The 15,834-nt window shown below is 31.7% G+C and overlaps 2 protein-coding genes across 12 annotated transcripts; both read right to left on the reverse strand.

Annotated features, from left to right (window-relative positions):
* Positions 1–3: 3 nt before the first annotated feature.
* LOC124495081 (uncharacterized) lies at positions 4–5,246 on the reverse strand. The gene is made up of 6 exons (XM_075729728.1): positions 4,937–5,246; positions 4,646–4,789; positions 3,678–4,576; positions 3,137–3,613; positions 1,054–3,066; positions 4–985 (listed from the first exon to the last, which is right to left on the reverse strand). Exons 3-6 carry the CDS (start codon positions 4,309–4,311, stop codon positions 315–317), a joined length of 3,795 nt encoding a protein of 1,264 aa, XP_075585843.1. The 5' UTR covers positions 4,312–4,576; positions 4,646–4,789; positions 4,937–5,246; the 3' UTR covers positions 4–314.
* LOC124495078 (uncharacterized) lies at positions 5,065–15,805 on the reverse strand. Of its 11 annotated transcripts, none has more exons than XM_075729719.1 (6): positions 15,139–15,803; positions 14,069–14,907; positions 8,553–8,768; positions 8,021–8,494; positions 5,941–7,950; positions 5,065–5,859 (listed from the first exon to the last, which is right to left on the reverse strand). In XM_075729719.1, exons 2-6 carry the CDS (start codon positions 14,748–14,750, stop codon positions 5,183–5,185), a joined length of 4,059 nt encoding a protein of 1,352 aa, XP_075585834.1. In that variant the 5' UTR covers positions 14,751–14,907; positions 15,139–15,803; the 3' UTR covers positions 5,065–5,182. The 11 variants fall into 11 exon arrangements, with proteins under 11 accessions (XP_075585834.1, XP_075585833.1, XP_075585839.1 ...); XM_075729718.1 differs by having other exon boundaries at positions 14,069–14,975; XM_075729724.1 differs by lacking the exon at positions 14,069–14,907 and adding an exon at positions 9,800–9,885 and having other exon boundaries at positions 8,553–9,712; positions 15,139–15,802.
* Between the last annotated feature and the right edge of the window lie 29 nt (positions 15,806–15,834).

Raw genomic sequence — 15,834 nt, forward strand, 5'->3', positions numbered from 1 at the left:
TGATTTATGATAATTTATGATTATTGATTTTCTTTTTTCTTTACTGATAAATAAATTCTTTCATCAATCATTCTTTGTTTATACTGAATGGTCAAATCATCATCTCATTCATGGAAACAGCATGTTTTCTGGTTTCATTCATTGACTGTGATTATCAATTTTTTTTTTGTCAATTTTGTTTCATATTTCTAAATTAAAATTCCAAGGTTAAAATTATAAATTTTGAAAAGAAAAACGAATCGAATAGTTAATCTAAATTGTACTTGTTAGTACAAACAAAAGTACATTTTTTGAGAGAGAGAGAAAAAAAAGAATCAAATTTGAATTCTTCGAATAATCAGATCATTATGACATTGTAGACCAGGTATGAATACATTGGATGATTTAAGATTTCGATGATAATTGGCAATATTTTGTGCACGTTTTCGACGACATTCATATCGATTTGTTTTCATTATCAACAATAATAATGCCAATATACGATAGAAAAGGACGATAAATGTTAACATGATAATCGTATTCATTAGAAATGATGAATGATGTTCATGTTCATCATTTTCCATTCCTAATAAGTATAAAATTTTCTGTACCTGTTTACGACGACAACGATTGAATCCATATTGTAATAATGAAAATGCTTCAATACCGAAACGTGTTGGTGAAAAATTTGATAAAAATTGAAATAAATAATGTAAACGTCGAACTGGTGTTGCCATATTGCTGAACAATAATGCTACAGTCTGTATTGCTGGTATCGATATGATTAAGGCAATAAATTCACCTAATGTAAATATGGCAATCAAATGTCCAAGGGCTTGTGCAGCTAATGTGCCAAGAATTAGATAAAAAATTATTGGATAATAAATGTTCGGTAATATCGGTTCATATATATTGATAATATAACCATAAATGAAAATGACCGGAATTATAGGTATTAGTTCTGTAAATATTTTCATGAAATAAAATGAACCAGTACTGTACCAACCTGTATACAAATGAATAATAAATTTAAATTATTATATATCTGATGATGAAATGAACATTATCACTTACCATTTCGTTGTTCATTGAAAAAGTAAACAATTTCCTTTGAAAACATAATTGAAGCTTGAAGTAGAACCAAAAATATAAATAGACCATATGACCAACAAATATATGTGAATGATGCTTGTAGATCAAAATCTTCATCATCTTTTTCTTGTGTTTGATTACAGGTACTATTGAATTCATCTTCTAAGCTTACACAACCATCATGATAAATCATATTATGATCAAATATGATAGTTAGTGATATAGCAAAAAATAAATATAGACCATACATCATACATATACTTTGCCATAGATAACCATGAATATAATGTATATAACGAAGTATTAATACACCAACGGATTTTAATGTAAAACGATTATGATTTGTAGGTATACCATCCAATACGGGTGTAGTTTCATCAGATAAAGATGAATCTTTTGTTAGAATTGTTTCGCTTGATGAACGAGCCAACATTTTTACGAATTCATTTTTATATCCGAAACAAGAATATTTGATCAACTCTTCAACTGGAAAGATATCATCTTGATCCATTCGGTCTGAAACTTTGGTCAAATGTTGACGTATATCGGATGGTGGACCCGAATAGACACATACACCACCTTTAGCTAGAACATAAACCTGGTCAAACATGGAAAACACTTCGGCAGTTGGCTGATGGATCGATGTGATGATGCAAATGTTGTGATGGTGAGCCACTTGTCGCAAACATGACATGACAACTTGAGCTGAACTTGAATCCAAACCACTTGTTGGTTCATCGATACAAATCAAGTTTGGCATACGCATCGATGTCAGTTCCAGAGCCAGTGCCAAACGTTTCCGTTGACCACCGGAACAATTTTGCACATAAGTGTCTTTTGTATCAGTCAGATCTAATTCTTTAAGAATTTTCATAGCGATTGCTTCATGATTCAATTTTTCTTTTTCCATGGCATTTTTCAACATTGATGCATAAATCAAACTCTGTTTGGCTGTCAAACCGGGTAGCAAATGGCCAGAAACTTCTTGTGTAAGATAACAAACACGTATGGGCGTAAATTTACTGAGAAAGAATTCGGTATTATCGCTTAATCGAGTTTTAGACCGGCCGTTAAGAACATTTAAAAGTGAAGTTTTTCCGGCACCAGACGGCCCCATCAATGCATTAATGGTGCCAAAATGGAATTGACCATTCAAATTTTTCAGAATTTGTTTAGAATTTGGTCCTTCTTTTTCTACACTTCGAATTTCGTAGATGGATTTAGTTCCAAACAAAGTAAGCGATCGCCAAGCAACAATAATTTTATGTCGAGAAAAATGTTCAAAACCAAGTTCATCTTCCTTTTTGATTCGAACAGTTTTGTGAAGATTTTCAATATTTTCATTCATGCTAGAACAATCTCCATAATCAATTGATTTGATTGCTTCGGAATTTTCAGATTTTTGAAATCTTTTTGATCGAAAGATTCCGCTAAAATGATATACCATCAAAATGAATACAAGAAAACGAATGATGACAATGTTGATGATCATAAAATATGAATCTTCATATACGGTTTGTTCGTTAACACCAAAATCTTCAAGTACAAACGATACTTTTGTTTGATCAACTTTATCATCACATCTATCCAATCCATATATTGTATACATTAATCCATTTGGACATGTTTTAAATGATAATAATTCTGAAATTTTTAGAAATATCGACGGCATATTCTTCATTCTATATGGATTAAACATATAACCGGTGAAAAATTGTTCACAGATAACCAATATATATGATGTTAAAATGGCAACTTCAATTTTTTCTAAAAATATCAAACAAATTAAGTAGCCTAAACTTTGTTGATATAAATTATTGAGCCATATAAAATAGAAGAAATTTGCAAAACGATTCCAATTCATTTGATAATGATCAATATAAAGATGATCGATGGCAAAATATGCAACCAAACTGATAAGACAAGCAATTATAGTTAATTCAATAAATCGTACAACAGTGAATGACCAATAGAAAGTACCGAGGCTATACCATTCTGTAAATTAAAAAAAAAAAGTTTAAAAATCAAATTCAATAATGAAATTTCAAAGTCAACGAATACTTACTATTACGATGTTCATTACGAAATACTTTGAGTATTGGATTGAAAAATAAGCTACTCATACACATTATACTTAATGATACCAATGTCATATATAGCCATTGATTTATCCGATATTCATTGGTCAATGCTTCAGCATGTAATCTATCGCGACATGTTAAATTATTGAAATCACCATCATCAGCTTCGAATGAATAACATGTTTCAGCATGTGTTATTTTTTGATCGAAAAATGTTGCAATAAAATTGATTATGAAGAAAAAAAATGGAAATTGCATCAAGAAATTCCTGTATTCATCGATGAATGTTATTATAAACATTCGATATATTTGTAATAATAGATCACCAAATAGGAATTGTTTTCGTCGTTGTCGAATACCATTGGACATGAATTTCAGATTATCAACTAATGGATCTAATTTTTCATGTTCTTCGTACAAAGTTGAATCAGCTAATTGACAAACATGATCATTTGCAATGCCTAGAATTAGTGAAAGAAAAATGAAATTTTTTTTTTTTAAATGATACTAAAATTACAATCAAACCTTTACAAGCTAATTCCAAATATTCTTCAATCGGTGGCTTTTCAATGTTGAATTCGATATTAATTTTTTGTTTAAGATTATCACGCATATTTTCTGGTGGTCCAGAATAGATGCAAACGCCACCTTTTGCCAGAATAAACACTTTATCGAATAAAGTCATAATGTCTGAATTTGGTGTATGTATTGAAACCAGAATAGTCAATCGATTTTTATCAGCTAATTTTCGTAAACATTGCATGACCAATGCTGAAGCATTACTATCGAGTCCGGTTGTTGGTTCATCGACGAACAAAAACGTTGGCTTTTCCAATGACATTAATTCCTGTGCGATGGCAATACGTCGTTGTTCACCACCGGAACATTTCTCAAAATGATTATCCAATATGGTTTTATCGAGTAAAAGTTCATTCAACACCGAAAGTATATGTTGATTCATTTGATTCCAATATTTTGCATCATTTTTGAAACGAAATGCATAATATAATATCTGACCAACACACATTTTACCGATAATATTTTCATGTATATGTTGTTCAACATAACGGATATTCGGCACATCATCATGTTGATTTAGATAAATTTCTGAATCAATTGTCATACCATTTGAATGTGTACCATTCAGACAGTTAAGCATTGTTGTTTTACCGGCACCACTTGGACCAAGAAATGCATTCAAACTATGATAATTAAGATGTCCATTTAAGCGTTTCAGAATGGTTTTTCGTTCACCAAAACCACCAACACTAGCAAACCAACCGACATTAACTTCATAGGATAGATTACGCCATGCTAATGAAATATTTTTTGCCAATCGTAATTGAAGATTTTTTTTGTCAACATTTTCTTCTTGTAATTCAAATACAAATGATGATAATTCACATTTAGAATGATTGTCATTTCTATTGAAATCATACATGATGATGATGATGATGATGATGGTTAATTTCGATTTTATTTTCAAATCTTACCTTTATATATCAACTGAAAATTTTTCCATACGAAAACGAATTGGAAATGTGAAAAAAAAATTCTTTCGATATAAACAAAAACGATTGTACTGGTCATTTCATCGGCTTATCGTCAAGAAGAAGAATTTATTCGTAAAGTGCAACCTAATGAAATAATAAAAAAAAAATTCGATAATCATCATTGTGTATGCGTGAAAGAGATAAAAAAAAATATATTCCATAACAAAAAAAAAAAAAATAGCCAAGATTAGAACAAGAAAACAAACAACAAAAACAAAAACTGTTTATTACCACTTAATCATCATATATACATAAATGATCAACGGTGTGATAATGACCATTAATTATTAATTAATTAATTAATTCAGAGAGAAAATGAAAGTGATGACGACACATGTGTAATATTGATTTTAATTCAATTTTTTTTCTTATTATTAAATTTTTGCCTTTTAATTGAAAAATGAGTATGAGTATATTAAATTATCATGGGAATTTTTTTTAGAGAAAGAGAGAGAGAGAAAATGACAATAACAGTTGTTATACTTGAATTCTTTTGACAATTAATTCACTGTCACATTGTAAACCGGGTATAAAAACATTGGATGGTTCAATCAGATGTTTTTGATGAAAATCAGCAATTTTCAATGCACGTTTTCTGCGATCATCAACATGATTACATTTGATTATCATCAATAATAATGATACTAAACGATAAAATAGTAAATTAAATATCAACATGATAAGTGTTTGTATAAGAAACGTAGTATGATGTTCATGTTCATCATTTTCCATTTTCAATTGGAAAAGAATTTTCTGTACTTCTTTACGGCGACAACGATCGAATCCATATTGTAAGAGAAGCATAGCTTCAATGCCGAAACGTGTTGGTGCAAAAATCGATATAAATTGTAGCAAATAATGTAAACGTTTCACAGGTGTACCAAGATTACTGACCGCCAAAAATATCGCCTCAACACCTGGTATTGAAATTACTAATGCCACAAATTCACCATATGTAACAATCGAAAGTAGATGACCAACAGATTGATAGGCAGCAGCGCCAAGAATTATATAGAATGCAATGGAAAAATATATTCCCGGCCGTACAGGTTCATAGATATCGATCAAAAGCGTATACAATAGAAAGATTGGAATCTGTGGTAATAATTCTACCCACATTTTCATGAAATAAAATGCACCAGTACTATACCATCCTAATTTGTTTTAATATAACAAAAAAACATTTAAAAATGATTAGAAAAATTTCCACATTTCTTAAATGGTGATTTTCTTACCGTTTCTATGTTCATTACAAAAGAATACAATTTCTTTCGAAAACATTATGGCCGATTGAACCAATACAAGAAATAAAAACATTCCATAACTAAATGCAACATAAATGAATGATGCTTCTAGATGAAAATCTTCATCATCTTTCTCCTGTGTTTGATTACAAGTACTATTGAATTCATCTTCCAGATTTACACAACCATCGATGAATATCATATTATGATCAAATAAAATATTCATTGTTATTCCAAAACATAGATAAAGACCATACATTAGAGCAAGAATTGGCCATAAATAACCACGAACATAGAATACATATCGTATCATCAATATCCAAACAGATTTCATTGAGAAACGATATCTATTTGTTGGTATACCATCCATGACAGGGGTCGTTTCCTCTGATATGATTACATCTTGAGTCAACATTTTTTCATTTGAAGAGGTTACTAAATCCTGAACAGAAGGATCTTCATAACTGAGACAAGAATACTTGATCAACTCTTCAACTGGAAAGATATCATCTTGATCCATTCGGTCTGAAACTTTGGTCAAATGCTGACGTATATCAGATGGTGGACCCGAATAGACACATACACCACCTTTAGCTAGGACATAAATCTGATCAAACATGGAAAACACTTCGGCGGTTGGCTGATGAATCGATGTGATGATGCAAATGTTGTGATGGTGAGCCACTTGTCGCAAACATGACACGACAACTTGAGCTGAACTAGAATCCAAACCACTTGTTGGTTCATCAATACAAATCAAGTTAGGCATCCGAATCGATGTGAGTTCCAGACCAAGCGCCAAGCGTTTCCGTTGACCACCCGAACAATTTTGCACATAAGTGTCTTTCGTATCGACCAGATCTAATTCTTTGAGAATTTTCATAGCGATCGCTTCATGGTCCAATTTTTCGTTTTCCATAGCATTTTTCAACATTGATGCATAAGTCAAACTCTGTTTGGCAGTCAAACCGGGTAGCAAATGGCCTGAAACTTCTTGCGTAAGATAACAAACACGTATGGGAGTAAATTTACTGAGGTAGAATTTGGTATTATCGCTTAATCGAGTTTTAGACCGACCGTTAAGAACATTCAAAAGTGAAGTTTTTCCGGCACCAGATGGCCCCATTAATGCATTCATGGTGCCAAAATGGAATTGACCATTCAAATTTTTCAGAATTTGTTTAGAATTTGGTCCTTCATTTTCTACACTTCGAATCTCGTAGATGGATTTAGTTCCAAACAAAGTAAGGGAACGCCAAGCAACAATAATTTTATTTCTAGAAAAATCATCGAATCCAATTTCATCTTCTTTTTTGATTCGAACAGCTTTGGATAAATCAATCATTTCATTTTTCTGATCGGATAAATTTCCATAATCAATAGTTTTGATCGAATCTTGATGAGATTTTGATGATTTAATAAAATTCTTCGGTCGATTAATACCACTAAAATGATAAACCATCATAATGAATATCAGCGAACGAAAGATGACAATATTGATCATCATTTTATATGAATCACTATATACTGTATCGACATTAACACCAAAATCTTCAAGCACGAATGACATTTTCTTTTCATCTTCACACCGGTCCAATCCATACATTGTATACATTAATCCATTAGGACCAGTTTTGAATGATAATAATTCAGACATACGTAAAAAAATTGATGGCATATTTTTCATCTTATAAGGATCAAACATATAACCGGTGAAAAATTGTTCACTAACAGCAAGCATATATGATGTTACGATTGATACTTCAATTTTATCCAATAATAATACACAGACAAAATATCCAATACTTTGTTGATAAAGATTTGTAAGCCAAATAAAATAGACGTAATTCCCAAAACGATTCCAATTCATTTGATAATGATCAACATATAGGTGATCGATAATAAAATATGCTACTAAACCAATGAATCCAGCCATAATAGTTAATTCAATGAACCGTACAATCATAAATGCCCAATAAAATGTACCAAGACTATACCATTCTGTGAAAAAAAAATAAAAATAAAAATCAGATTCATCAATAAAGAAATTTCAAACATGATAAATACTCACGATTACGATGTTCATTACGAAAAACTTTGAGTATTGGATTAAAAAATAAACTACTCATACACAAGATAGCCAAAGCAGTTAGATTAAGCCAATACCATTGATTCATTTTATAATCATTTGTTAATGCTTCGGCATGTAATTTATCTCGACATGTAATATTGAATTCACTGTCATCAGCATCGAATGAATAACATGTTTCAGCATGTGTCATATTTGGATCAAACAATAAGGTCATGATTCCAATTAAAAAGAAAAAGAATGGAAATTGCATTACGAAAGTTTTATATTCAGCCACGAATGTAATCTTGAATATTCGATATAATTGTAGCATGAGATCATCGATTGAAAACCATTTACGTCGTTGTTGTATACCATTGGATAAGAATAGCAAATCATCAACTAATGGCACAAGTTTTTCATGTTGTTCAATCAGTGTCGAATCAGCCAATTTACGTACGAATTTATTACTGATACCTTTTATTTATGAATTGAAAAAAAATTATTGTTTGATAATTTTATTCAAAATGCAAACCTTCACAAGCGATATCCAGATATTCTTCAATGGGTGGCTTTTCTGTGTCAAATTCGTCATCAATTTTTTGTTTCAAATAGTTACGTAAATCGTTTGGTGGGCCTGAATAGATGCAAACACCACCTTTGGCCAAAATGAACACTTTATCGAATAAGCTCATAATGTCTGAGTTGGGGGTATGTATTGAAACCAGAATAGTCAATCGGTTATTACCAGCTAATTTTCGTAAACATTCCATAACAAGTAGAGCAGCATTACTATCAAGGCCGGTTGTTGGTTCATCGACGAACAAAAAAGTCGGCTTTTCCAATGACATCAATTCCTGAGCGATGGCAATACGTCGTTGTTCTCCGCCAGAACATTTCTCGAAATGATTATCCAATATGGTTTTATCGAGTAAAAGTTCATTCAACACTGAAAGTATATGCTGATTCATTCGATTCCATTGGCTCATAGGATTCTTGAAACGAAATGCATAGTGAAGTATTTCTCGAACTGTCATTCGAGCAATGATGGTTTCGTGAACATGTTGCTCGACAAATCGAATAATTGGCGTTTGATTACGTTCTGCACGATTCAGATAAATCTCGGAGTCCGAAGTGATACCACTACGAAGTGTACCATTCAAGCAGTTGAGCATTGTAGTTTTACCTGCTCCACTTGGTCCCAGAAATGCATTCATACTGCCATAAGTGACATGGCCATTCAAACGTTTTAGAATGGATTTTTTTCCACTTCCGAACCAGCCACTCACTTCATACGATAAATTTCGCCATGCCAATGAAATATTCTCGGCCATAGGTTCACAATTCAATTTCAAATTGTTTTTATTCATAATGTTGTTGCATTTGTCGATCACAGTTAATGAACCGTCAATTGTTTGACTAACGAATCAAACACTAATATTTTATTTTCAAAAATTTTTATATTAAATTAGAGCTGAACGGATGTGTTTCCTTTTCCAAATTATCATCAATAATAACAGTGATAATAATGAAGATTGTTGAAATAATTTTCACAGTAGGATTTCATCACTAATTTATCATTGATTAAAAAATATAAAAATGATTGTCTTGAATGACACACACGATTACGAAGAACGTTAAATGGCTTCAATGATGAAAAATTATATTTTTGAATCAAGAATTTATGTTACGGTTCTGTGAGAGAGAAAAAAAAGACAAATAAGCTTATTATTTTCAGGGTCAAAAATATTTGTTCAAATATTATAGTATCACATCACCCACCATATAAAATTAAGGTGTATCAATCACCATCATCGTCATCATCACTATTGAAACTTGATATGAATAAATGTTCAAATCCGAAATTCCTATTGAAAATTGATTTATTCATCATCATCATCATAACTCAATCATCACCACATGATCAAAACAAAAATAATTGTATCCAAGGAATGATTAATGTTAATGATTGATCATTGATTTGATAATAATGATGAAAAAAAAAATATCAAGAAAAAACTAGTTTTTGTCGTTGAATAAAAATCTTTAAATGTTGACTTGTGTGTGTGTGTGATTGTGTCGCTGTTGATGCGGCCATCAATAATGATTAATTAATTATCAATGATGATTGAATCAATCAAAATGTTGTTGTGATGAAATAAAAAAGAGAGAGAGAGGTAGAAAAAAATCCATTCATTAATAAAGTTTAATTTTTTTTTTAATAAATTCGATCAATAAACATATATATATTAATATTAAATTTTATTGCGATAAAATCACATCACTGTTTGGCTGTCGAGTTGGATGAATTCCAAGAAAAAAAAGTGGAAAAAAAATTTGTACCAAAAAATCAACTAACCATAATGTATAAACGCGATGTTTGTTGTTCATAATAATTTTTCGGAAAAAGTAAATTTGTTATTTTTCAAATTTTTATTTTTAATTGCTGTTTTTGTTGTTATATTACTAATTTATGGTTGCATAATAATGTTGGAAAAAAAATTAAACCTTAAACTGTTTGATTGTCATTTCATGATGACATTGTAAACCCGGTATGATTACATTTACTGGTTTCAATTTTTGATGTGAATCGGCTATTCGCATTGCTCGTCTACGACGATTTTCATAACGATTCGTTTTGATTAATAAAACCAGAATGGCAATAATACGATAGAATAGCATATTGAATATTAACATAATAATTGTCGATAGAAAATATGTTTCATGAAATTCATGTTCATTATCTTCCATTTTTAATTTAAGCAAAATTTTTTGAACTTCTTTTTTGCGACAACGTTCGAATCCATATTGTAATAATAAAATGGCTTCTAAACCAAATCGTGTTGGAGCGAAATACGATAAAAATTGAAATATATAATGCAGACGGCGAACTGGTGTGGCTATATTACCAAGTAATAATGATATAACTTCTACTGCCGGCATCGCAATGATTAATGCAATAAAATTACCCAATGTGAGTATAGCGATTAGATGACCAAGTGCTTGTGCGACTAATGCGTTTATTATTAAATAAAATAACATCCACCAATACATTCCTGGTCGAATTGGTTCGAAAATATCATTTATATATGCAAGTATTATGATGGCGGGTATTAGCGGTACGATTTCGGTAAATAATTTCATCGTATAAAATACACCTGTGCTATACCAACCTATAAAATTGCAAAGAATAATTTTTAGTAAACAAATCAATTAATCGAGTTCACCTTACCATTTTGATGTTCATTACGGAAAAAGATAATTTCTTTGGAAAACATGATCGATGCTTGTAATAAAAACAGAAAAAATAACATGTTATTCGTGAAAGCTGCATAAATGAATGAAGCTTTTAAATCGAAATCTTCATCATCTTTATCTTGTGTTTGATTGCAGGTATTATTGAAATCATCCAATAAGTCGACACAACCATCATAATAAATCATGTTGTGGTCAAAAACTATATTCAATGCAGATCCAAAACCCAAGTACAAGCAATACATGATACACAGAAGTTGCCACAAATAGCCACGAACATAAAATGCATAACGTAGTATCAATACCCAAACAGATTTTAATGAAAAACGATTTCGATTAGTTGGTATACCATCCAATACAGGAACGGTTTCATTTAATAAAATAAGATTATCATTCAAGATTCTCTCATTGGTCAAACGAACCAAATCCTGAACAGAAGGATCGTCATAGCTAAGACAGGAATACTTGATCAACTCTTCAACTGGAAAGATATCATCTTGATCCATTCGGTCAGAAACTTTGGTCAAATGTTGACGCATATCGGATGGTGGACCCGAATAGACACACACGCCACCTTTAGCTAGAACATAAACCTGATCAAACATGGAAAACACTTCGGCGGTTGGCTGATGTATCGATGTGATGATGCAAATGTTGTGGTGGTGAGCCACTTGTCGCAAACATGATATGACAACTTGAGCCGAGCTTGAATCCAAACCACTTGTTGGTTCATCGATACAAATCAAGTTTGGCATCCGAACCGATGTGAGTTCCAGAGCCAACGCCAAACGTTTCCTTTGGCCACCGGAACAATTTTGCACATAAGTGTCTTTCGTATCAGCCAGATCTAATTCTTTGAGAATTTTCATGGCGATCGCTTCGTGGTTCAAATTTTCATTTTCTGATGCATTTTTTAACATTGATGCATAAATCAGACTCTGCTTGGCTGTCAAACCGGGTAACAAATGGCCTGAAACTTCTTGTGTAAGATAACAAACACGTATGGGGGTAAATTTACTGAGGAAGAATTTAGTTGTATCGCTCATTCGAGTTTTGGATTTTCCGATTAAAATATTTAGCAGTGAAGTTTTGCCGGCTCCAGATGGTCCCATCAATGCATTAAGGGTTCCAAAACGGAATTGACCATTCAAATTTTTTAGAATTTGCTTCGAATCCTTTCTTTCATTTTGTATCGTTCGAATTTCATATATTGATTTTGTACCAAACAAAGTAAGCGATCGCCATGCAACAACAATCTTATGGCGAGCAAAATGTTCAAAACCAAGTTCATCTTCTTTTTTGATTCTAACAGTTTTAGATAAATCAACTGCTTCTTCTTTCTGGTCAGTTAGCTTTCCATAATCAATACATTTGATTGCATCAGAAATTGAAGCTTTGACAAAATTTTTTGATCGAAAGATTGAACTGAAATGGTATACCATCAAAACGAATACAAGAAGACGAATAATGAGAATGTTGATGATCATGAAATATGAATCACTATACACTGTATCCACATTAACTCCAAAATCTTCGAGTACGAATGAAATTGTCGTCTCATCATCGCAACGATCCAGTCCATACATTGTGTACATCAACCCATTGGAAACGGTCTTGAACGATAAAGTTTCGGAAATTCGTAGAAAAATTGAAGGTAAAGTTTTCATCTTATAAGGATTGAACATGAAACCCGTAAAAAATTGTTGACAAAGTACAATAATATATGAAGATACGACCGATACTTCAACTTTACCAAGAAAGATCAAACATAAAATATAACCGATGCTTTGCTGATAGCAATTATTTAACCAAGTAAAATATAAATAATGACCAAATCGATTCCAATTCATTTGATAATTGTCAACATATAGATGATCAACAGAGAAATATGCAACTGTGCCAATAAAAACGGACATAATAGTCAATTGGAAAAAACGTACAACGATAAATGCCCAATAGAATGTACCAAGACCATACCATTCTGTAATTTCAAATGATGATCATTTTATTATTATTATGATTAGTTTTTAAAGTAGGACAAACTTACGATTACGATGTTCATTTCGAAATACTTTTAATATGGGATCGAAGAACATACTACTGATAGAAACTATGCTCATTCCGAATAGTATAATGAAAAACCATTGATTCATTTCATAATCATCAGCCAATGCTTCAGCGTATAATTTATCACGACAGGTAACATTTCGAGCACTTTCATCCGATTCGAATGAATAACAAGTTTCAGCATGAGTCATTTTCGATTCAAAAAACGTTGTGACCAACATGATTACTAGAAAATAATATAGAAATTGCATTAAAAAGCTTTTATATTCGGCTATGAATGATATTCTGAATATCCGATGAAATTGTAAGATTAGGTCTCCCCAACAGAAACGTTTGCGTCCTTGCCGGACACCATTCTTTAAGAATTTTAAATCATCAACCAATGGATCCAATTGAGCATGTTGTTCAATCAAGGTTGAATCGGTTAATTTTCGAACAATTTCACTTCCAATAGCTAATGAAAAGGTTTTTCTTAGAGTTATCCATTTATCTAGATTTAATGATTCTATTTCATACCTTCACAAGCGATATCAAGATATTCTTCAATGGGTGGCTTCTCCGTGTCGAATTCATCGTCGATTTTTTGTTTCAAATTGTTACGCAAGTCATTTGGTGGTCCGGAATAGATGCAAACACCTCCTTTGGCAAGAACAAATACTTTGTCGAATAAGCTCATAATGTCTGAGTTGGGGGTATGTATTGAAACCAGAATAGTCAATCGATTATTACCAGCTAATTTTCGTAAACATTCCATAACAAGTAGAGCAGCATTACTATCAAGGCCGGTTGTTGGTTCATCGACGAACAAAAAAGTCGGCTTTTCCAATGACATCAATTCCTGAGCGATGGCAATACGTCGTTGTTCTCCGCCAGAACATTTCTCGAAATGATTATCCAATATGGTTTTATCGAGTAAAAGTTCATTCAACACTGAAAGTATATGCTGATTCATTCGATTCCATTGGCTCATAGGATTCTTGAAACGAAATGCATAGTGAAGTATTTCTCGAACTGTCATTCGAGCAATGATGGTTTCGTGAACATGTTGCTCGACAAATCGAATAATTGGCGTTTGATTACGTTCTGCACGATTCAGATAAATCTCGGAGTCCGAAGTGATACCACTACGAAGTGTACCATTCAAGCAGTTGAGCATTGTAGTTTTACCTGCTCCACTTGGACCCAGAAACGCATTCATACTGCCATAAGTGACATGGCCATTCAAACGTTTCAGAATGGATTTTTTTCCACTACCGAACCAACCACTCACTTCATACGATAAATTTCGCCATGCCAATGATATATTCTGGGTCGATGATGAACTATCGTCATTTCTATTTCGTAATTCAAATTCAATAGATTCAACAAATCCATCATTGGAATATTGGACATCATTATTTTTGTCGTCCATAATCACTGTATGTAACAATGTTGATTAACCATAAACAAATAACGGATAATTTCACAATTTTTGCATCATTTAAACAAATATTTACTGGTGCGATGGAATTTTAAAAATGTTTCATTCATTCCTAAAACAGAAAAAACAAATCCAAAAAAAAATCACGCTGTATTCACAGATCGCATTTTTTGTGAATATAAGACACACATAGATAGAGAGAGAGAGAGATATGAACTGATAATGAACAGTGAATAAATTAAATCAAACAACAAGAAAAAAAATGAATGAATGAATAAAGGAATGAAAGATTTTTTGTACTCAAAAATAAAGTTGTGCCAAAAAATGTCCTTGAATGTTTTACGTGCACACAGACACAAACAAACACGCACAAACGTACCTTTCTGATGTTCAACAAATGCAGAATGAATAACAACAAAAAATGTTGAGAGAATGAAGAATTTGTTGTTGAAATGAATCGAAATCAGGAAAAAAAAAACAACACGCGCATGAAGATTTGTTGTTGCTATCGCTTACCATTCATGATTGATAATGATAGATGGTTTTGAATGTTTTTCATTAGAAAAAAAAACTTGTTTCAAAAGTTTAGTATGAGGGTTATATATATGTACGAAAGATGTTGATGATTCGATGATCAATGATTGGATGGCCATCAATTTGAGTTGTGTTTGGCTTTTTAAAACTAAAATTGCAATGCTGAACTTTTTTAGCAACTCGATTGCTGATAATTTTTATGGCAAAAGTTTTTTTTTTATCAAAAAATTTTACTGATTTTTTTTATTTGGTTTTGATTATGATGGTAAAAGGACTCAACAAAAAAAAAATTTCGTTCGTAGGTCTAATGAACTTTTTTCCCCAATTCAATCTTGTGTGTGTGTGTATTCAAACGGTTGTCGAAAGGGATGTCCACATTTTGAAGGAAATCCTGTAATAAAATATTACCAGTACAACATAAAAAAAATCAAATCAAATCAAAAGGAAATCATCATTTTCATATTTTCAGTGCAAAGATACAACATATCCAATCAATCAATCGAACATGTGACAAACTATAATTTGTTCATTGACTTGATCG

This window comes from Dermatophagoides farinae, chromosome 3 (assembly GCF_024713945.1).
Source record: "Dermatophagoides farinae isolate YC_2012a chromosome 3, ASM2471394v1, whole genome shotgun sequence".
NCBI classification, from domain to species: domain Eukaryota; kingdom Metazoa; phylum Arthropoda; class Arachnida; order Sarcoptiformes; family Pyroglyphidae; genus Dermatophagoides; species Dermatophagoides farinae.